Source organism: Trichophyton verrucosum (assembly GCF_000151505.1).
Source record: "Trichophyton verrucosum HKI 0517 chromosome Unknown contig00316_1.f1.exp, whole genome shotgun sequence".
NCBI lineage: Eukaryota > Fungi > Ascomycota > Eurotiomycetes > Onygenales > Arthrodermataceae > Trichophyton > Trichophyton verrucosum.
In genome coordinates, this window is record NW_003315436.1 from 43,477 (window position 1) to 65,621 (window position 22,145).

At 47.9% G+C, this 22,145-nt stretch overlaps 7 protein-coding genes across 7 annotated transcripts; 3 read left to right on the top strand and 4 right to left on the bottom strand.

The window, feature by feature from the left end:
* Window positions 1-157: 157 nt before the first annotated feature.
* TRV_03919 (uncharacterized protein) lies at window positions 158-4,718 on the top strand (the record flags this gene model as incomplete). The annotated part of the gene is made up of 2 exons (XM_003021925.1): window positions 158-4,548; window positions 4,607-4,718. The coding sequence occupies 2 exons, from the start codon at window positions 158-160 to the stop codon at window positions 4,716-4,718; spliced, it is 4,503 nt and encodes a 1,500-aa protein (XP_003021971.1).
* An 832-nt stretch (window positions 4,719-5,550) lies between these two features.
* On the bottom strand, window positions 5,551-6,821 carry TRV_03920 (C2H2 finger domain protein (Gli3), putative; the record flags this gene model as incomplete). Its single annotated transcript, XM_003021926.1, has 2 exons — window positions 5,551-6,164; window positions 6,290-6,821. 2 exons carry the CDS (start codon window positions 6,819-6,821, stop codon window positions 5,551-5,553), a joined length of 1,146 nt encoding a protein of 381 aa, XP_003021972.1.
* A 1,320-nt stretch (window positions 6,822-8,141) lies between these two features.
* On the top strand, window positions 8,142-9,547 carry TRV_03921 (uncharacterized protein; the record flags this gene model as incomplete). Its single annotated transcript, XM_003021927.1, has 3 exons — window positions 8,142-8,207; window positions 8,285-8,705; window positions 8,781-9,547. The coding sequence occupies 3 exons, from the start codon at window positions 8,142-8,144 to the stop codon at window positions 9,545-9,547; spliced, it is 1,254 nt and encodes a 417-aa protein (XP_003021973.1).
* A 315-nt stretch (window positions 9,548-9,862) lies between these two features.
* On the bottom strand, window positions 9,863-10,443 carry TRV_03922 (uncharacterized protein; the record flags this gene model as incomplete). Its single annotated transcript, XM_003021928.1, has 3 exons — window positions 9,863-9,980; window positions 10,105-10,216; window positions 10,314-10,443. 3 exons carry the CDS (start codon window positions 10,441-10,443, stop codon window positions 9,863-9,865), a joined length of 360 nt encoding a protein of 119 aa, XP_003021974.1.
* Window positions 10,444-12,779: 2,336 nt separating this feature from the next.
* Window positions 12,780-15,085, top strand: TRV_03923 (uncharacterized protein; the record flags this gene model as incomplete). The annotated part of the gene is made up of 5 exons (XM_003021929.1): window positions 12,780-12,842; window positions 12,906-12,972; window positions 13,032-13,400; window positions 13,469-14,196; window positions 14,255-15,085. 5 exons carry the CDS (start codon window positions 12,780-12,782, stop codon window positions 15,083-15,085), a joined length of 2,058 nt encoding a protein of 685 aa, XP_003021975.1.
* Window positions 15,086-16,064: 979 nt separating this feature from the next.
* Window positions 16,065-20,131, bottom strand: TRV_03924 (uncharacterized protein; the record flags this gene model as incomplete). Its single annotated transcript, XM_003021930.1, has 3 exons — window positions 16,065-17,230; window positions 17,291-19,417; window positions 19,495-20,131. 3 exons carry the CDS (start codon window positions 20,129-20,131, stop codon window positions 16,065-16,067), a joined length of 3,930 nt encoding a protein of 1,309 aa, XP_003021976.1.
* A 426-nt stretch (window positions 20,132-20,557) lies between these two features.
* On the bottom strand, window positions 20,558-21,837 carry TRV_03925 (uncharacterized protein; the record flags this gene model as incomplete). The annotated part of the gene is made up of 3 exons (XM_003021931.1): window positions 20,558-21,372; window positions 21,411-21,675; window positions 21,751-21,837. The coding sequence occupies 3 exons, from the start codon at window positions 21,835-21,837 to the stop codon at window positions 20,558-20,560; spliced, it is 1,167 nt and encodes a 388-aa protein (XP_003021977.1).
* Between the last annotated feature and the right edge of the window lie 308 nt (window positions 21,838-22,145).

The window sequence follows — 22,145 nt, forward strand, 5'->3', positions numbered from 1 at the left end:
TGTTCCCGCGTTTGACTGCAATTGCCTGCTCAATGCTAATTGCGACCAAAACGTAGCCTCGACCGTGGTGATCCCGAACACCCTCCCCCTCGATATACGTAACGGGCATAGTCCTCTACGCTCACCACCTAGCTATGGGCTTCACGATAATGTTCCCATGCCAGATGCGCCTAGTGATGGCGAGATGTTCCCTTCAAACCCGGAGAATATGGACGACTCCGATGCCTCCCATGAATCTATGAATGCCGAAGAAGACGCAGCTTCGGCAAACGATGATGACGACGATGAAAGTGTCAACGGTGTTGATGCCGGGATGAGCTCACACCATTCTTCTGATGATGAAAGCATTGGGGGCTCGGAAGACGCGGCTGGTGAGGACGTTGCTGAATTCACAATGGAGAACGGCGTAGATGCCCCTCCGTCGGAGATGTTTTCGTCCTCACCGGGCTCTAAAAGGGGAGTAAAACGCAAATCCTCTGTTGACGAAGAGGAATATATCAGAAACAACCCTACTCTCTACGGCCTACGACGGAGTGGACGCGCTCGTCCAACTCGGCGGCTGGATCAAGAGTCCTCAGCCTCCGAGTCCGATGTTGCCCCACCGCCAAAACGACGTCGTCCCGGCCGTACCTCTGACCGTCCTTCCCCAGTCCAGATGCCTGAGTCGTCGTCAGACTCTGATAGTGACGCGTATGAAGGTCCGCGTCGCAGTCGACAGGGGAAAAAGCAACGCCGGAACAACCAAAGTGATCTGAAAAACTCCTACATACCAACACATGGTGAAGTTCGCTTTTCAACACGGCGGGCAAACAAGGTCTGTAATTACAACGAAGAGAGTGACGATAACATGTTTGAAGATGAGGACGAAGAAGGTACTCCTGGGGAATGGACATATACCGTCGATGACACCACCCCGGCCATCGACAAGATCCTCTATCATCGCTTCAAAGAAGGTGTAGACCTTGAAAAACCTGATCTAGGCCGCCGTGACTGTGAATACTACACCAAGTGGCAGGGTTTAGCACATTACCATGCAACCTGGGAAACAGTCGATACCCTTGCTAACTGCCGTGGCATCAGGCGTCTAGACAACTATATCCGGAGGGAGATTGAACAGGAGATTCTCTTCATGAGAGATCCCGATGTGATCCCGGAGGAACGAGAAAAATGGAGTCTTGACCGCGAACGATACATTGAGAAAATTGACCACTTCAAGCAGGTCGAACGTGTAATCGGTTCCCGTGAAGTCGATGGCGCAACCGAATACTACATCAAATGGAAACGTTTACCTTATGATGGCTGTACATGGGAAGAAGGAAGCCTCATAAGCAACATGGCTCAAGCCCAGATTGATGCCTACCTCGACCGCTGCTCCCACCCTCCGATCTCCTCCAGAGCAGAGTCTAATCCTGCAACCCGCTCCAAGTTCGAACCTATACATACCAACCCAGACTTTATACAGAACGGTCAACTCAAGGAGTTCCAAATTAAGGGAGTCAACTTCCTTGCTTACAACTGGGTCCGCGGCCGCAACGTTGTCCTTGCCGACGAAATGGGTCTAGGTAAAACTGTCCAGACGGTAGCATTCATCAACTGGCTACGGCACGTCAGACAGCAACAGGGTCCATTCATCGTCATCGTCCCATTAAGTACCATGCCCGCTTGGAGTGAGACATTTGACTATTGGACACCTGACGTCAACTACATCGTCTACAGCGGTCCGGAGCCTGCTCGAAGGATCATCAAAGACTACGAGCTTTTGGCTGATGGCAATTTGAAACGTCCTAAATTCAATGTTCTCCTCACCACTTATGAATATGTTCTGCAAGACGCAAGCTTTTTAAACCAAATCAAATGGCAATTTATGGCAATTGATGAAGCGCATAGATTGAAGAATCGTGACTCACAGCTATATACCAAACTACTTGATTTCAAGTCGTCCTGTAGGCTCCTTATAACGGGAACTCCAGTTCAAAACAACCTGGGGGAACTCTCTGCCTTGATGGACTTTCTCAATCCGGGCGTCATCGAAATTGACGAGAATATGGACCTAAACTCAGAAGCTGCTAGTGCAAAGCTGGCTGACCTAACCCAAGCTATTCAACCCTATATGCTTCGTCGAACCAAGTCCAAGGTCGAGAGTGAGCTTCCGCCAAAGTCTGAAAAGATCATTCGCGTTGAGTTATCCGATGTCCAACTCGAACTGTATAAAAACATTCTGACCAAGAACTACGACGCTCTCAACCACGGCGGCAAGGGACCTAAACCGTCCCTACTCAACATCATGATGGAATTGAAGAAAGCTAGTAATCATCCATTCATGTTCTGGGGCCCTGAAGAGCAAGCTGGAGGGAGCACACGGCGGGAAGACCAACTGAAGGCCCTCGTTACTAGTAGCGGGAAGATGATGGTTCTCGATCAGCTCCTGACTAAGTTAAAGAACGATGGCCATCGTGTGCTGATTTTCAGTCAGATGGTTCGAATGCTGAACATTTTGGCTAACTATATGGATGCTCGCGGTTTCAACTATCAACGTCTGGATGGTACCATTGCCGCCGGCCCTCGTCGCCTCGCCATCGAACACTACAATGCCCCGGGCAGCACTGACTTTACCTTTTTACTCTCCACCCGTGCTGGTGGTCTTGGTATCAACCTGATGACAGCTGATACGGTTATATTATTTGATTCGGACTGGAACCCACAAGCTGATCTGCAGGCTATGGCTCGAGCTCACCGTATAGGGCAAACCAAGCCTGTCAGCGTATACCGTCTGGTCTCCAAGGATACCGTGGAAGAGGAGGTTTTGGAAAGAGCTAGAAACAAGCTGTTGCTGGAGTTCATAACTATCCAAAGAGGTGTTACTGACAATGAAGCCACTAGCCTAAAAAACAAGCTTGCTCAAGCTGGTCATCATGTTAATGAACCTACTTCCTTCGATGATATCTCGCGGATTCTCAAACAGCGTGGACAACGAATGTTCGAGCAATCTGATAACCAGAAGAAACTCGAAGAACTTGACATTGATGCTGTTCTTGCCAACGCTGAAGAACACAAGACTGTCGAAGAAGATGCTATTGAGGTTAGCGGAGGAATCGACTTTATCAATGAATGCCAATATGTTGATGTCAAGTTCGACGATCTTTCATGGGACGATATCATTCCAAAGGAATACCTGGAGAAGATCAAAGCTGAAGAGGAATTAGAAGCCCAAAGAAGGCCGCCCCCGAAGGAAGAGCCTACTGAAAACACAAATTCTAATGCCATGATCAGCGATGAACGCGAGGAGCGGAAAGCCAAGAGGCGAGCTCGCCAACAAGTGAATTTGGATGTTGAAATCATGTCCGATGCCGAAGGCCCAGATCCCAGTGCACCTCTAAGTGAGAAGGAATACCGACATCTCATCCGTGCATACCTGAGATACGGTGATATGAAAGATCGCCAGGAAGAAATCATAAAAGAAGCACGCCTCGTGAACCGCGATCTTACCGTTGTGAAAGATGCACTTAATGAGGTCATTGAGAAGGCTACTGCCCTTGAGCAGGAGGAAAACAACAGAATTCGTGCCCTTGAACGCGAGGGTAAGAGCTTTACTAAAAAGGAACGCAAGGCAATCCTTTTTGATCACAAGGGTGTCAAACGCATCAATGCAGAAACTATCGTCAGTAGGCCTGGGGAAATGCGTCTTCTACGTGAGGCTACCTCCAGTTTACAGGACATAACGAGTTTCCGCATACCAGAAGCTACCAAAGGTGCTGATTACTCCTGCTCATGGGGTGCTCGAGAAGACGGAATGCTGTGCCTGGGCATTGCTCGCCACGGCTACGGAGCATGGACACAGATCCGCGATGATCCCGAGCTAGGCCTAAGCGACAAATTTTTCCTCGATGAGCACCGTGTCGACCGCAAGCAAGAGCGACTGAGCGGCAAGGGTGAAGGATCGAAATCTCCCGGGGCTGTACATCTGGTTCGAAGAGCAGATTACCTCATATCGGTTCTTAAGGCGAAAGCCAGCAATGGTTCCAACGCCGCGGCAAGGAAGGCTTTGGAAAACCACCACCGGAATAATAAGAAAGTCCATTCTCGGAATGCTCATCGAACCGTTTCTGCCTCTCCTGCTCCCTCCCTCCCACGAAAAGGTAGAGAAAGCGAAAAGTCGAGGCGCCGTATGCAAAACCGTGCCAGTCGGGATAGTGCGGATGGGTCTCACACTCCATTACGAGATCATCGAGATCGAGACCGGGAAAGAGACCGGGAGAGAGACCGTGGGAAACCAGTCGATTCAGATAAAGCGCGCAGACATTCCAAGGAAGAAGCACATCGTCGTCGTAGTGATGATCGTACTCCAACGGGCGGTGACACTACGCTTCGGAGTATCTTCAAGCCCATCCGCGAGCATCTAAGACGAGTGTCACAGGTCACTAAGGAGAATATTCCAAGCAAGTCAAAGCGAGTTGCTGAACTTCGTCGATTACTGCAAGTGGTTGGAGACTTCATTCACGGTATTCTCGACGGTCAAGAAACTGCAGCTTCACTTGAAGAAAGATTATGGTTCGTTTTAATATGTTCCTATCACTTTCATAGTTCTGTTATACTAACTTTTACGCAGGGATTACTGTGCTATTACTTACTGGCCGAACAAAGGAACACCAGGGAGCGCACTTCTCACTATGTACGAAAAGATAGCAAAGGATGGGGGACGCGTCGAAGCTTCAAATTAATTCCCCTGCCTTCTCTTTCCGATCTTTCACCGAACATCTACCTGCCACCCAACCTACACAAAATATTGACCACATTGCTACCGGATATCACTTCATCATCTCACTACTATATTACATTTCCCGCTATATCTATGTTTACTTTTTTTTTTTTTATTTCCATTTATTCGCCTTTTATTTGGTTCTCTGGCTTGGAGCAGCCGGAGTTTGCTTGCATTTGTGAACGGCGTTTATTCCGTTTCTTCCTGGTGTGGTATAAGCTCCGTGGAAGAAATAGGGTTGATTCAATATAATTCCCCCGGCTTCTCCTGCTTCGTCTTCCTCTATTTGCTTTTCCTCGTTTCCATTTATGTTATGTTCACCCATATCCTTGCCTGGATTATATGTATTTTTAGATGAGCCACGTTTCCCATTGCTTTCTACACCGTTTGTTTCTTGTCCTCAAAAGCCGTAATCGCCTTTTTTTTCCTTTTCTTTTCTTTTTTTGTTCCTCTGGGGCTGGGGTGTTTGATCTAGGAGCGTTGAAGCTTATGAGCGATGAGGCCGGGAGGTATACATAGTCACCAGTAGAGTTTCTTTGACAAAGACACTCGAAAGAAATCAATACAAGCTAGTCTTTCCCTCGCATTCATTCCGGTTTGCAAGATGGCTTTTACTTAAGCTAGCATAGCACTGCGTTGAAGTGAAATTTGTTCAAAGCATTATTTATAGTCGTAGAGATAGTGAGCGCTCTGGATAAGCAAGACAGTATTGATAGTGAATAGGTAGAAACAAGCGAGCAATAAAGGTATCATAACATAAAACGCCAACCAATCGTACATTCCTTCTGTATCAATTACACTTGACTGTCATCAGTGTGAGACTTCATTTTAGATGTCTGGGCTTGTGGCCGTGTCTGATCTTCAGGCTGTTCATCTCCTCCATCAGCTTCTTCCGTACCACCCTTATCTTGAGACGGTGGTTTTTTCGTCCGATCTGTAGTCACTCTTTGCATACCACCATAGCTAGGCGCGTTTTGCTCCTGGGTAGGTGGGGTGCCGTAGACACGGATCTCACTATGAATAAGATCGTCTAGAATAAGCTCCTTTTCCTTCCAAGTTTTTTTCCTCATTGGCTTTATCAGTTCCCAATTTTTTTCCAGGGTCTTGGATTCCTGTTCTGCCCAATGGATCTGTCGGCGTAGCAGGCGGGCAAGCTGCTCTAGCGGCATTGCAAGTTCGTGTTCATCGAAACCGACTTCTGGGTCGAAAATTGGTATATCACCCTGATCCTTCGTTTTGCCTTGGTCGCCCTTTTGCTCCGATCCATCCAGCTTTTCAGCATTATCGTTTTCTTTTCTGGGTGCCAATTTTAGTTTAATTCGAGGAGGTTTGGAAATGCTAGGTGCTGTCGGATTGGCATGCTGCTTTGCCAGAGCATCGAGAGATTTCAGGGCATCGGTATCATGAACTGTTCTCATATGCTTCGATAGAGCATCCGAACGTGTAAAGCTTCGATCACACTCTAGTTGGCACCGTCATAATTAGCAAGATAACAGATATAATGAGCTGGATGGCTTTGACGCGACTACTTACCTGGTAGTGCGCAATAAAATGGCTTTTCTTTGGTATGGCTTCTCATATGGGCCCGCAAGGCATATCCGCTTGCATGAGCCTGGCCCTTTCGAGCACAGTCACCCCATTCACATAGGTACTTCTTTTGTCGTGATCCGATGTGCTCGTCATGTATATGCTTAACAAGCGCATCCATGTCTACAAAGTCCTTTGCGCCACAGCCCTCCCAAAGACAGGCTGTAATGTGGTCTCTCCCAGCACCGCTGTAGTCCTCTTCGGGGCCAAGGATGGCCATTGCACCGGGGGAATTTGGTATGGCGCCAGAGCTATCTGACGATATAGAAGCAACGGGAGATGGCGGCGGTATGTCGTCATTGACTGAGGATATCGGAGTATGGTGGTCCCATGTAGATGCCCCCATCTTGCGGCGCTTCGATGGGTGTACCTGAGGAGGCGAGTTGGAACGAGAGCGTCCCTGGTCTTCGAACTTGACGTCTTCAGGGAACTCCTCTGACGCGAGGGATGAGAGAGGTGAAGCCGGCGATTCAGCCATCGTGGGAGCGGATAATAAAAGAGGCGGAATATTAGCTCTTGTATAGCATCAAAACTACCGTCCAAAATGAGGCCGCCAACTTGTTTTCTTCACTGTTCTTTTTGTCGATTCTTCAGCTTGTTCATTCAGCCTTTGACGGCGACGTCGAACTTTCCGAGTTTCGCGATATCGAGGGTAACTTTTAAGTTTAATCACGTGATGCGATTAACTAATCAGCCGGCCAGCTTTTTTTTTTTTTTCGCTGGAAAGAAAACAACACTCTGCAGCGTAAGGATAAGTATACGATGAAGCTGTTTTCAATAAGACTGAAACGATATATATATATATATATGGACTCTGCAGGTGAGTGGTGAGTGTTTACTGGCTCTTCCCTTTGCTCCAATGATGAATAACAAGAGAGTTCTGCAATACCGACAATTTCCAGGGTAATACCTGTGGAATTGAATGTTGACATCTCACATACACTTGATCTGAGGCTTCCACATACGCAGCATTGTTTCTTTCGTTTTGAATTTGAGAGCGGCATAAGCTAACTGTTTCTCAAGACTAGTATAGGATGTTCCATGAGATATCATTATAATGGCATTCAGGGTCACTCTTTGCGGTTTCCTCCCCTTGTACCAGACAACCGTCCAATCTGTCCAATAGACACAAACATCATCGCTGTTCGATACACACGCGTATATACACCGGAATGCTGAGATAGATAAGGATGTAGCAGAGCTGCTGCTACTGTCACAGTCTCCATTCCACTTGGCTGTTTGCATGGCCGGGCCGAGCACCGTCCCAGTACCTTGACCTAAAGCCACTTAATCACACTAACCATGCCCTGGACCTTTAAATGAATGCAGATACTAGTCAATCGCCATGCACACCAGATGACAATGCGAGGGCCGACGATATACAGATCACAAGCCATTATTCTTGTCGGCAAGTGAAGGAACTGGCTGGCCTCCTGCTCGCCACTTAGCAACTCCAGCTTTAGATAGTCTGATACAAACTACCACAGCCTATAGAACATGTCTGCCTAATAGCAACAACTCTCCTCTTGCCTTCATAGCCGCTGCCATCTCAATCAACATCCCTTGTTTTGCTGTTGAATATGTAGAATGTCCCCTGGTCGTGGGATTACATCACCTCCCGCATCTCTCCGATTCTCGCCCCGCCATAAACAAATAGCGAGCGGCTTTTTCTCCCTCTATATGAATATCACCCCACCAAGCGCCCGCCTCCCCCTTGTTCTTCAATTCAACTTCAACAACGTCTTCCTCTCGACTAGTTTGCCATCGTTTATTACTGAATTCCGTCAATTGTGCCAGGATGTCGCTCTCAAACAAGCTAGCCATCACCGATGTCGACCTCAAGGGCAAGAGGGCCTTGATCAGGGTATGGCCAACTACAGCACCCCGCCAAATACAGCCATTGAAGTATTACGGATATAAGAGCTAACTTGTGTCTTCTAGGTCGATTTCAATGTCCCCCTCGATTCTGATTTCAAGGTCACCAACCCCCAGAGAATCGTCGGAGCCCTTCCAACCATCAAGTATGCTGTTGAGAACGGTGCTAAAGCAGTGATCCTCATGTCCCACCTTGGACGACCAGATGGCAAACCCAACCCGAAGTTCAGCCTCAAGCCTGTCGTGCCAGAGCTTGAGAAGCTCCTCGGAAGGAATGTTACCTTCCTTAATGACTGCGTCGGCAAGGAGGTCGAAGAGGCCGTGGCCGGTGCCAGTAATGGCCAGGTGTTCCTCCTAGAGAACCTCCGTTTCCACGCCGAGGAGGAGGGAAGCTCTAAGGATGAGTCCGGCAAGAAGGTCAAGGCTGACCCAAGTGCCGTTGAGGCTTTCAGGAAGGGCCTTACTGCCTTGGGTGATGTCTACATCAGTATGTCAATTGCACATAAACTATGTCCTGATTGAAAAAGATAACAGCCCATTCTAATCACCATTCAACTCTTAGACGATGCATTCGGCACTGCTCACAGAGCCCACAGCTCCATGGTTGGCGTTGATCTTCCACAGAAAGTCTCTGGATTCTTGGTCAAGAAGGAGTTGGACTACTTTGCAAAGGCCCTTGAGAACCCCCAGCGACCCTTCCTTGCCATCCTCGGAGGAGCCAAGGTCTCGGACAAGATCCAGTTGATCGACAACCTTCTCACTAAGGTCAACAGTCTCATTATCTGCGGCGGCATGGCCTTCACCTTCAAGAAGGTGCTCAACGACCTGAAGATCGGAAAGAGTTTGTTCGATGACGAAGGCAGCAAATTGGTTCAAGGTATCATGGACAAGGCCAAGGAAAAGAACGTCAAGGTCGTCCTGCCAGTTGACTATGTCACTGGTGACAATTTCGCTGCTGATGCCAAAGTTGGCTATGCTACTGACGCCGATGGCATCCCCGATGGCTGGATGGGTCTTGACTGCGGCAAGGAGAGTGTCAAGCTGTTCCAGGAAGCCATTGCTGAGGCTAAGACAATCCTCTGGAATGGTCCACCAGGTGTCTTCGAGTTTGACTCCTTTGCTCAAGCCACCAAGGACACTCTCACCTCTGCAGTGGATGCTGCTCAGAAGGGAACTATCGTCATTATTGGAGGTGGTGACACCGCAACCGTTGCCGCCAAGTTCAAGGCCGAAGAGAAATTGAGCCACGTCTCGACCGGTGGTGGTGCCTCTCTTGAGCTCCTTGAGGGCAAGGATCTGCCCGGTGTCTCTGCACTTTCGAGCAAGTGACTCTCTTCCCACGTATGACATGAGTTTTTGCAACCCCCCAACTTCCTTTCCCTGGTTCAGTTCGCCACCGGGTCATGTTGATATCACTGGAGATACTAATGTAACAAAAATTTCCTCAAGTAAATATATATAACCAAACGAAGAAAAAGCTGTTTAACATCATCTTTCAGTATGAACGTTGGCTCCGGTCGAAGACTGTATATCAGTAAGACTAACGATAGTAGTAATATGGTTCGAAGGAGGAAGTGACCAAGATGCAGTAGTGTCAATCCACTTGATTGTCACTATAAAATTTTACTTACACCCCCCAAGTCCCTAAACTCCGCTAAAGAAAACCCAGGAGGCTGATGAGGAAACAAGAAGAAAGCTGGTAGCAGCACAGATGAGAGTCCATTCTTTCACGACAGCCAAGTCATCGCTTGGCAGCTTCCACCTTTTTAATCTCCTCCCTGTAGAACCTGCCTGTCAGCATCCGTGCAAATGAAGCAGTATATATATCTAGTTTGCTGCAATCGAGAGGGAACAGAGGGTATATCGGGACTCAACAGAGTACGCACGCTAGTTGTTTAGAGAAGTCCTCACTCGCATCATCGTCATCCCAGCTTTCTTCCCATAGATGGTCGTTGCCAGACCCTCCGCTCGGAGCTTCTGCCTCTTCTTGGGGCCAATCTATAATCGTAACAGCAACGTATAAGCAGACTGGTCGTCAACACACAAAAAGGAGCAGGCCCATGGCCACTCAAATAGTAATAACACAAGCGCATACCTTCTACCGGGAAGTCTTCAAACTCGTCATCTTCTTCCAGAGGTGCAGAAAGGTTCTGGGCTTTTTCTGACTGTGCTGTCTCCGCCGACTGAGGTTTGGCAGCGCCCTGTGAGGCGGGCTGACTCGACATGGTGGCTGTGTCTTGTAAAAGAAATTGGAGAGAGTTTATTTACCGGCGGGCCAGCACGGTCACGGTGCAGAGGAAGGTCAGGGAGCGGTATGAGAAAACCTTTGGTCGATATCCGGCCTGTTGATGATTCTCGTTCCTTTGGCTTTTGCTGTTGATGCGACTTTGGGAGAGCTGTGGCTTATGTAAGCTCCACCAAAAAAAGTCCAACCTTTTTCCAACTTCCGCTGCAGCTTCAAGGGACAGCAGCTTCTGATATTATATTGATAAGGTGACGTTGATATTATGGAGATGATGGAAAGATAGCTCGGACTTGTATTTAGGATACACCGGTAGATTAGGGATCTTAGCTTACTGTCAGGCTATTCAATGCTATCGCCTGCACTCCGCCATACTCGAGGCTGAAGGTGCCCTGCCTTAGGTACCTTGCCTTAGCAGTTGTATCTACCTTATTCAAGGCTCCCGTTTTACTCTAAGATGCTGACTACTCCGTAGCTATCTTGACCCCTGGGGTGAGATGAGGCAAGCTAGCCAGAGCCCGTCATTATATCAAGCGCTTGGCCGCAAAGACCGCCGAGACTTCGGGTGTTTGTTGAGTTGCGTCTCAGACCAACTAACGACAGCCATCAAGGGGGAGCTATTTTCGGATTCTTCCTGGTCCAGATGACGAGTACGAAGCTGCCCATAGTACAGAGTACCGCGAAGTATATGCATTATTTATGTTGACGTTGACGTTGACGGTGACGGTGACGACGCTACCTGTCCTCGGTTGGTATACGTGGTGAGCCATGGGTCATGTAACTGATAGCAACTAAATGACGACAACATAGGCTATACTGCGGCCCGAACACAGGATCTCAACAGCTTAAGCTGTCGAAACCGGTCTAAGGAACAGGAACAGGCCAGCCTCCCGCATCGTCAGCGCTTTATCTCGTTGCACTTTAGTCGAAGAGAGGCCTCACGTGGCATCTCAGGTACCTGTGTGGCGGCGTCAGGAAGCAAAAGGGGAAGAAGCAAACATACAAGCCTTGGTAGTACGGCGGATCTCGTCGCTTGATTGATAGTTAGATCCAGGGCCCAACGCCAAAGAAAGAATAAAAGGAGGCTGTTCAGAGAAAACCCGGAGCAGCCGGTGTTAAAGGGGCTCCCTTGTCTGAATCCTTCCTGCGACTACGAAAGCTCCTCGGAATCAGCCTCAGCCCAGCGTCCGAACATAGGCCATAGGATGCAGCAACTGGACCGAGACGCAGCAGGCATGGCGGACACATTGGCCCGGTCGAGCAGCAGCAAACGCCCATATTGAAGATGAAATCCTTTGGCCGCCGTCTATTTACAACGCTACAAACACTATGTAACTCCTCGCGCCTCCGAGCCTTGGCGTGACCGAGACTCCGGCTTGGATCCCGTCATCTTCTCCGTTCTTTTTCGCTGGGGCGTCTTGTCTCTCGCCCATCCGGTTTGTGTTTCTTGTGTGTTTAGTTTTTTATATACGGCAGCTGTCTGGACCGCCGGCGAGGGAGACGAGAGAACGACAGGCAGACATCCGGCGGAGAGTGAGACAGAAGCATCCCAAGGCTACAACTCGCATAATTTATGCCAGCCATCCATGGCCATGCTGCAGGGATAGGGGTCCTTAAAAAATAAGTTCCGCTCCCGGGCTTCATCCTGCTAATACTATCCGGCTGTCTATCTGCCTGCTGTCATTCAATCTGCTTCACCAGAATATTATATAACACTCCCGCCACTCACTCCATGAGCCGCCTACCGTCCTATTGAATACGTATAGCAAGCCACCTTGCTGGTGATGAATTAAAGTAGTGCCTGCTACTACCTTCAGCAGCTCTTCTTCTTCTGCTCTTGTTTGTTTCTTTCTCTATCTCTATCTATATACAATACCAAAAAAGGGCGCTTAAAAGTGTTTTATTTTTCTTATTTTTTTTTTGATTTTTTGGTCTTTTCTTTCCGTCTTAGCTTCTCGCACATAACCAATTCCTTATATTCCTCTCTATCTTCTTTGATACCAGCCTTACCTCACCCTTTTATCCTCATCCTCTGTTCTTCTTTCTATTAAAGCTGCGTCTGGCTAGTCAATATGTTCCGTGTGGGATCATGGCTGTACTCCAAGGCAGCTCCAACAAACGCGTCTACTCAGTCTCTGGATGCTGTGACTGAGTCTCAAGACCGTACGTCACTTATACCTCTTCTACCATTAAAAAAACACCTGCTAATAGTTTATTCCCTTCTATAGTTGAACATGCATTAAAGGGTATTCTTCTATAGATATTTGATATCCATATTTATAACTTCACTAACGGTTTTCCGAAGCTGCTGCCTATATTATGGATGACGATGTTGATTCAGCAGAGAGAGATCTTGATAAAGGCGATTCATCTTTTCACAAGGTAAACAGCAGCTGGATATCTGTTTCTATCCTCAATAACCAGCTAACGGTTTGCTTTGTATAGCTAGGAAAAGGAATTGTCACCTTTGTTAGAGCTACACTTGGCTTAGAGCAGGATATTATGCGGCAAGGTATGGCTTGTTATAAGGAGCAATCTTTGCCTATGATACTGACTGACACTATGCTATAGCTGCTTCGAGGCTTATGGATGCAGAAACAAGTGCCTATAATGACCAGCATAAAGCTCAGCACAATGCAAATGCTGTCAATGCCTATCATTCTACTATATATGCTCCCGGGACCGAGTACTTGCTATGTCAATGTATGGCCCAGCTAATGGCCGCCCTGGTGGGAGTCCTCAGCGAGAGCTTTTCGGAGAGCATAAAGGCATTCTATAAGCTGAGAAAGGCTTATATTGCACTCGATAGCATTGCTCAGATGGAAGAAAAGTACCTGAAAGAAAACAACCTCCGCCTTGGAGTCGATTCACGTTTCGAGAGTGCCAATGGTAGCCCCGTTCCCGGGAGATCTGCAAGAACTGTAGACTCTTCGTCGCAAGGTACTGTTTGAATTCGAAATCTTTGCTCATGGAGCACCCTTCTGGACTAACATTACTAACACTACCAGCAGAACCAAAACCAGAGGCTAAGGCTCCCCTTCCAAGATCAATGTCAGCTACCTCCCTCGAGGAGGTTACAAATGAAAGTTTTCAGAGCTCACAGAGACGACTTTCTCGGCTTACTTTGGGAAGTGAAAGTGATGTTTCGAAAGTAGCCGAGGGGCCCCAGGCCAAGCTTGACATGGACGGGGATGTCGATATCTTCTCCCACCCCGTAGACCATTTCATTCACTCGGGAACCAGTCTTTGCTTCGGTATGCTGCTTCTGTTCATCTCCATGGTACCTCCAGCTCTCAACAGGATCTTATATATTATTGGTTTCCGTGGTGACCGATCCCGAGGGCTACGGCTGCTCTGGCAAGCTAGCCAGTCTCATACATTGACGGGAGCTATTTCTGCCCTGACCTTATTAGCCTTTTACAACAGTTTCGTGCGTGCTGCTGATATTTTACCTGATCCCGTTGATGGGAATGTGGATGATATCGAGGGCTATCCAATGAGTCGACTTGAGAGTTTGCTCGCTGACATGAGGAACCGTTTCCCTCACAGCCAGCTCTGGGTCCTGGAAGAGTCCAGAATGCGAGGAGCTAACAGGGAGGTTGAAGAGGCCCTGAGATTGATTCGTAATGGGAAGAAGAGCCCTCTGAAACAGGTACAGGCTCTCCACGTTTTTGAGAGGAGTATAGATGCCATGCATCTACACCAGTACGAGCTATGTGCAGAGTCATTCATAGAGGTAAAGTAATTCCCAGAGGTAGCCCAGGTAATATATTGGTACTAATTACTATTCCCAGTGCTCCGAGCTTAACTCTTGGTCCCGGGCATTGTATTTCTACATTGCTGGCGCCGCACATGTAGAACTTTATCGCAAATACCTCAAGGAGTCACCAGAGAAGGCAAAAGAGCATGGTAAAAAGGCCGAGGAACTCTTCCGAAAAGCACCATCCCAGGCAGGGAAGAAAAAATTCCTGGCGCGCCAACTTCCGTTCGATGTGTTTGTTACCCGCAAGGTTGCAAAATGGGACGCTCGCGCGAAGGAGCGGAACATTCCCTTCATTGATGCAGTCGGTGTATCACCAATCGAAGAGATGAATTTCTTCTGGAACGGGCACAGCCGCATGCCCGACGAACAGTTGGATGTCGCGCTCCAAAACTTGGCGTGGTCAGAGTCCAACGAAACATGGGCTTCTGAACCACTTGATGAACACTCCATATTAGCTCTCCTCAGGGCTTCCCTACTGCGAGCCCAACGGAAACATGAAGAGGCGAAGACTATCCTGAAATCTGAGATTCTATGCCACGACAGGGCGCTATTCAAGGGTTCAAATAAGGATGACTGGACCTGCCCATCAGCACATTATGAGATGGCTGCAAACATATGGATGGAACGTCATTGTTACCGACCCTTCGGCCGTGCCACTTCTATTCCGGCATCTGATAAGGATGATCAGCGCAAGGACGAGGCAACCCGTGCAGCCGAGGATGAACGACGGGTCCAGGAATGCAAGGAGTGGCTTGAGAAGGTATACAGGTGGGAGACATATGAGCTGGACGCTCGGATCGGACTGAAGGTCACCACCGCGCAGGAAACAATTACCAAATGGGAGGAGGCCCACACCAAATAACTAACTCACTAGATGGCCTCAGACCATATATTTATCAAATCCCATGTCACATATCTAATAACGTTCTCTGCAGCTAATACATCCCTTACCGGCTTCATCTTATCCATCCTTCTTGCACTGTTTCGAGTGCGGTTGTTATTATCTACACCTTTCGTCTGGAACGGTAACTGCTGGAGAATGTCGATGCCAGTCGCCGCGGCTACTAAACTCCCACAAGTGTTCTCCACCATAAGAACACTCCAGCCTCCAAGGTTATCAGATTTGTTCCGACGGCATCAAGTACTCCGTCAGTACGGAGTATACCATATCTGTATATTTAGAGTCTCTAGATGAGGCATGGCCGGCAAGTGTCTTGTATCTAAGTAATTCCTTCCAATAGCTTCAATTTATCATTTCATTGTCAATATCATCAAACTGAGTCTACGCTATATAGTTCCTTCACATGGCAGCATCCCCACTTTCTCTGCCACTGCCGTTGCAGCAACCACCTCTCTGCGGAGCATGTGTGCTGGTGCGTTCCCCCTTTTCGTGGGATCAATGTACGCAAAGCTGGGGATTCCATGGGCAGTCAGCGTGCGAGGATTTATAGTTAAGTATTGTCCTACTTCCCATCCCTTATCTCTTTTACTTTTATGGACCAAAAAATTCGAGCAAAGGGTCGGTGGTCTCATTCCAAGTTCCGTTTATATTGTGCCTTGACTCGTGGAACAGGCAGGCCTTACATTGGGCAGGTTAGATTCTCTTAGCACATCGTTCCTGTTGGCAATGATGATACGTTGGTTAGACTTACAGGCGTAGAGCGGTTCTTAGAAGCCATCCTTCTACCGATAAAAAGATATTTTGATCAATAATCTAGCATAATTGAATTGCTTGACTGTGGACGCTCAACAGCAAAGGAGTATTCTACTGAAACCAACATTCCTAAAACCAGACCATCCCGCACTGATAAAACAAAACCACTTATGAAACACCAGAACTATCATACACCAGCCATTTCCAGATCTTCAACTGCCCCAAATTCCCAGTCTCCGCTTCGAATCCTGCTTACTCGGTCCAACTCGCTCTGATACTCCTTGCGAAGGTCTTCAAGCGTAATGACAATGCGTTTTGCACGGTTGATCTTCAGCTCGGACGATGACCGTGACAGGCTGGTATTGTGATTCTGAAGAGTAGGCGAATCAGATGAATTCATACTGCGACTATCGGCACTGTGTGAGAAGGGGTTCTTAATGGAGGAAGTAGAGGAGGCGAATGGATCGTCAATGCTGCTACTTGGTCGATGGAGAATTGAATTCATGCTATCGGGTCGATTTGCGTTTGGATCAAATTGCTCGACCACAATGTATGCTTCGTTCTTCTCCATACAGGCAAGTAGGTTGATAAGAGAGAGAAGCTCGTTTCGCAATTCTCTGCTCTCAATGTCGTCCTCGTTCAGATCATTGGAAGCGTCTTCGGTCGCAAAAAACTTCACCTTTGAGGCAGTTGGGTGGTCCCTGAGGTCCCTGAGCCTGCTAACAGTTTGATATGAGATCTCTGCTGCCCCGCGGATGTCATTGCGGGCAATTCGGTAAGCCTTTAGGACACGATGATATTCTGGTGGGTTTTGGGTCCCCTGCCAGCTGCTCAAGGGTACCGTTTGGCCGATAGAAGGTCCCAGGGGCGATTGTTTGCTCGCAAGAGAAGCCAGAACATCATCAACATGGGAGCAGAGATGAGGTGTCAGGGAGAGAGGGAGGCGGAGAACCTTTTGTAGACCTGCTGTTCCCGGTCCATAAGCAGTTAGGATTGTAGTGGTAAGAGATGTTAGCGCAGATTTCTGTAATGCTATATCTGTATATCTGGCGAGAGCTGAATAGGCATCATCAAATCGACATGTTTTCAAAGATGCATGGAATAATCGAGAAAGCAAGTCGCTTCGAAGGTTCTTATGTTCAAGATCTGTCTCGTTTTTCTTTGGACTGGATCCAAGAGCCTGAAGCGCAAGGTTGGCGAAGTCGGCGACATGAATAAAGGCTCGAGAAAGCTCAAAAAGGTTAACAATGTGTTGGAAGTATCTCGGAAGCCCATTGTAGAAGTTATCTACGGAAACTATATCGAGAAGATTTGAGGACATCTCATGAAGATTGCCAACAGCTTTTCCGTAGGCTATATAATTATGCTGGTCAATGAAGGTGTACTAGGATCTCATATGGGAAATTGACTTACAAAGAAGGTAAGCAGCCTTTTGGAAGTAAATTGCTGCTGTGTCAAAATCGGACTTTGCAAGGTAGAGCCGTCCCTTAACATAGGTTGCCCAGGCGGTGCTTGGTTGGAAACGAAGGAAATCAGATGCAAGTTCGATGTTGTCAGAAGCGAGAAGATCACATTGGATAAACACCAAGATGTTAGAGAGAGACACTTCCCCTTGTCTCGTAACCCAAGATATGACGTCTTGAATTTGTTGCGTCATCGCGTACATCTGGGGTACACATGCAGCAGGCTGAGGCTTGATGTGGATTGCGAATAGATCTTCCAGGACGGTAGTGCAGTGGTTGAAGTCACAGCTTTTTGAACCAAATCGAACAGATGTGGAATCAGATCTGTTCTTTTTCTGTCGGGGCCGTATATTTGTCCCTAACCATATCATCAATTCATACTCCTTTAGTAGGTCAATTAATGTGCTAAAAATCATAGGCCCGTCAAATTGAGTATTCTCCGTTTCCAGGTTTACTTCGGTCTCGACAAACACGGCAAAAAGTAATAAATCATGGATGATTTGTCTGCTTTGAACTAGGACCTCTCTGGCTCCGTGGGTTATTGCGTTGCGTCCAAATGCAGTAGACTGGAGTTCAGAATCCTTTCCTGGGAAACTCAAAGGCAGTGTATCAATGATGGAGAAGAATGTTTCATTCGTAAAACCTTTGTATCCAATGGTCTCCTCGATGCTTGCACAGCCAGCTTCAAACAATTCCTCAGTAATGAATTCTGCAAACCCACAGCTGGAATGGAAAGCTTCAACTCTCTCCGCTGCAGAAAGCGAAGGCTCGGCAAAGATTTCATTATCCAATGCCGTCCGACATGACTCGCTAAGTTGAGCTGGGAAAAGTTTTCGGAATCTCATTGCGAGGTTAGCAAGACTTGCAGACTGGCCAGGATTCTCTCCTAGTTCACGAGGTACATTTCTATGTGGCCAACAAGTTTCCAAAACGTCGATACCATTGCCTAGAGTTTCTCCATCGTTGTGCAACATTAGCTCAGTACTATCACACTCTCGAATAATAGCCGATCCGCCGCTGAATATGAGCCAGGGAAGATCATTATAGGCATCATAGGCAAGGCTTATCGCCTCTTGTGTTTTCTTGTTAATGTCTTCAACAATTTGCCAGAATTGCTGCCACTTCGCCTCCAGATCTCTGTAGTACTTGGAAAAGTCCATTTCCGTATCCGGGAGCTGCCGTAGGGTGACAGATTGGGTTATTGTCGTGCAGACATCCTGCTGTAGTGATGATGATGTGGAGTTACTGCATAAGGAGCGAGTGTGCTTTAGTTTCATGGCATCCTGGTAGATTGCCAAAGCAGTCCGGAGAATCTCAGGTGAGTATCTTCCAGGCGCAAAGAGGTGCTCGACCCATCTCTCTTGGGTATCTGTCGTATCTGACCGTACCGAGCTTGGAGGAGTATTATTTCCGGAAAATGTGAACGATGTCATTGTCCAATTGGTGTTCCACACCTTGGCCAGATCGACTAAATCAAAGTGAAGGCTATAAAGTCGGTAAGAGTTATGGCTTTTCCAGAGGACCCAAAGTGCCATGTTTCTGCCTTCGTCCATTGACTTGATTTGGAAGTCAACCACATTCCAGAATACGCTACCAGACGGGTCTGGATCTGCAGGCTGAAGTTTTGAATCCGGGAAAAGGTCCTCGATCACCAATTGGCCTGTAATCCCACCCCCAACAGCCCAGAATTTAAACTGCCCATCATCCTGAGGCGAGTATGTTACAACATAGTACATACTACCCTCTGACGCCCTTTCTGCTGTGAAGACCCGAATGAATGCGGACTCATCTGGGTTTAAGGCCATGGGTGAAGTGTCCTGGGATTGACTGGTGCGGTTCAACAAGTTCTTTGACCCAACGAGTTTTTGGCTTGCTAGGTTCCAGACCTTTAAGGAGTGGTTCAACCCAACCACGAAGACAAACGCCTGATCTGAGGTTGTTGCAATCGCATTGGGGGTGTTAGGGTCCAGGGACCTGCCATAGTATTGAACTGTCTGGTCGCCGCTCCACTTGACGAGGCCGCGTAAAGAAAAGCTCCAGCTCTTTTCATCAAAGGTAATGGGGAACCAGTGTGATCCTGGATAAAGTATACAATTAGTGATCCGTTGAGAAGAAAAAGAGGGGGAAGAATTGGACATCAGAGTTGAAACATACCATCATCACCGACTTTCCTCGTCAGACGCAAAAGAGATCCGCTGTCGAGAGAAATAAACAGCTCATAAGGCGAGGCAGCGTACAACCGGTGTGGAAACGAGAACCCCAACGGCGCCGGGCTGCACGTCTTACACCAATCATTAATGTTTTCGTCTATCAACTCTAGCTTCCGGAAGTATTCAGGTCTCATCGTGAACGTGTACAATTGCCTTGATCTCAGTAGAACAAAAACACTGAGTGATTCATGGCCCTCTACGTCAGCCAGAGCCACGCCATGCGGTACGATGGCATCCTCAAACTCAAGTCGAATAGCAACGTTCGATTCATGATGGTCTTGTGAGCTCTTCGTCAAATCAACAGCTCTGAGTTCAAGACAGGTGCTGTCTTCAATGACCCGCCAGAAGAACGATCGAGGGTAGGTTTTGCGCTTGCGGAAGTAGATAGAGCTCTGGGAGGCCAAGTATCGCTTTGCGAACGCGTCTTCGTCCCGTATGGCTGTGTCGCGGGCACTCGAGGAGGTCGTTGTTGAGATTTTGGCTCGTTGCTGAGCTCCATGCGATTTGATGGCGACGGTCACGGCGGGGTGCTGCGTGGTTGGGCCAATATCGACCTTGGTGCCCCTGTGAGTTACCAACATCTTCTTTATAGCGACAGGAAACAGATCTGTCCCATCTGCAGGAAGGCTAGGCGTGGGAAAGACGGTGCTGTGGCATTGCTTCTTGTTGGAGCTTGTTTGTCAAATGTCGATTTTATTATTTTTCAAAACTTGAAGATGGAGTTTAGCGCGTAAAATATTTTAGGTTGGCCAATACAAACTCTGTATCGACGCCGTATTTATCAAAAAACACCAACACCAACCAACACAGCAATGAAGGAAGGAAAATGAACTGTATTAGAATCAATAATATTTACGCTCGTTAATCATATTTTTATTCTATAAGGGCATAATATAGACGGAGGAATCGTAATCAGTATGCATGAGAAGAGAGACAAGGAAAGTTCCCCAAACGCCGCAGCTAAATGAGTAGCAAAATCACGTCGAAATTGAGAGGACAGGTCTAGATCATGATTCCTTTTCTAGATCTTTGGGACTAGGGTCCCCAATGCCATCTTCGTTAATGGCAAAGAGACAGTCACTCTCTGGAAGACATGGGCTGTCGTAGATCTTGCAAATTCGGGTCTCCCCTCTGCCTTTCTTCAAACTCAGTCGCGTGGTACTCGCGTGGGCAATGATGTTACCGCCGATAGGCTTCTTGGGGTCAGGATTGAACATTGCGCTTGGTCCACCGTCGACCTGTGCGACAACCTGGTTAGTAATTACAACAGCGACTCCGAATTCATCGGCAAGCCGTTGCAGGGTGCGCATGAATCGAGCCAGATGGTTCTGTCTTGACGATAGCTCTCCACGACCACTGAAATCCGTCCGGTAGAGCGAGGTGGCAGAATCGACGATGAGAAGGGAGAACCTCGTCTCGCACATCATCTGGGATGCCTGGTTGAGCAATTGAAGCTGGTGGTCGGAGTTGTAGGCACGAGCGTAAGCAACGTTGTCTAGCACTTCTTCGCCGACGAGACCATACCGTTGTGCTACAGCCAACAGACGCACGGGTCGAAACGTTCCTTCGGTATCGATATAGAGACACTTGCCCTCACCACCACCCATGTCGAAAGGTAGTTGACAAGTGACAGCTAGGGTATGGCATATTTGACTTTTTCCTGTTCGGAATTCGCCAAAGAGTTCTGTAATGGATCCTGTCTCAATGCCGCCGGCAAGAAGGGTGTCAAGCTGCTTGGAGCCAGTAGTTATACATATCAAATCCGCTCGACGAGAGTGCATTTCGGTCGCAGTCGTGAACCCCATAGGCACAATTTTAGCCGCTATAAATCAGTATTAGTGGGTCATCTATATTACTAACGTTGAAGGAGAGGAGTATGACCTTCTGTCAGTATCTTTGTAGCCTTTTGCTCTGAAATTCCTTTGATTTGCTCCAACACCCGCTTCGGCCTAAACAGGGTCAGCCGGTGCTGCAATGAAGGCAGCCAAAGCGGGTAGCACTTTGACTGAGAAGAAAAGAGAGAGAAAGATATAAGGGAGAAATACGTATATGCCACTGCCTCGACGGTATGAAAACCTCCATCGGTAATCAGTTTGATATCTCGCGCGGTTAGGCCTCCAACGCCCTAAATGAAATAAGACCCCGTTAGTACTGTCTGAGCGGAAGAGTAAGAGGCTGCACAAGAACATCGATAACAAACCTCGAGGGCAGACAGAGGCGTAGGTGCTCCTGGTCCTGGCAGGCCGTTATCATCCAGCTCGGCCTGCGATGCCTCCTCTGTAGTCATCCTGGTGGGCTATGGTTGCGCGCGTCTCAGTACACGTGTCGATCGGCTCCAACAACGATAGATTCTGTAGGACTGGACCGGTAACAGCAATACAAAAGAATAGACTAGCAAGACAACGAGCCAACACTACACGCAACAGCAAGGCCGAAATGTCGACAGCTCGATCGTGTTGATGATTTTGATGTTTTTTCGATGCTTTTTTTTCGATGTTTTTCGATGTTGAAAAGTCAAGACGCGTGTTCACGTGATGTAAATAGCCAACCTAAATTAAAATGTCTTCCAATTCCTTTTAAAAGGCGGATTCTCGC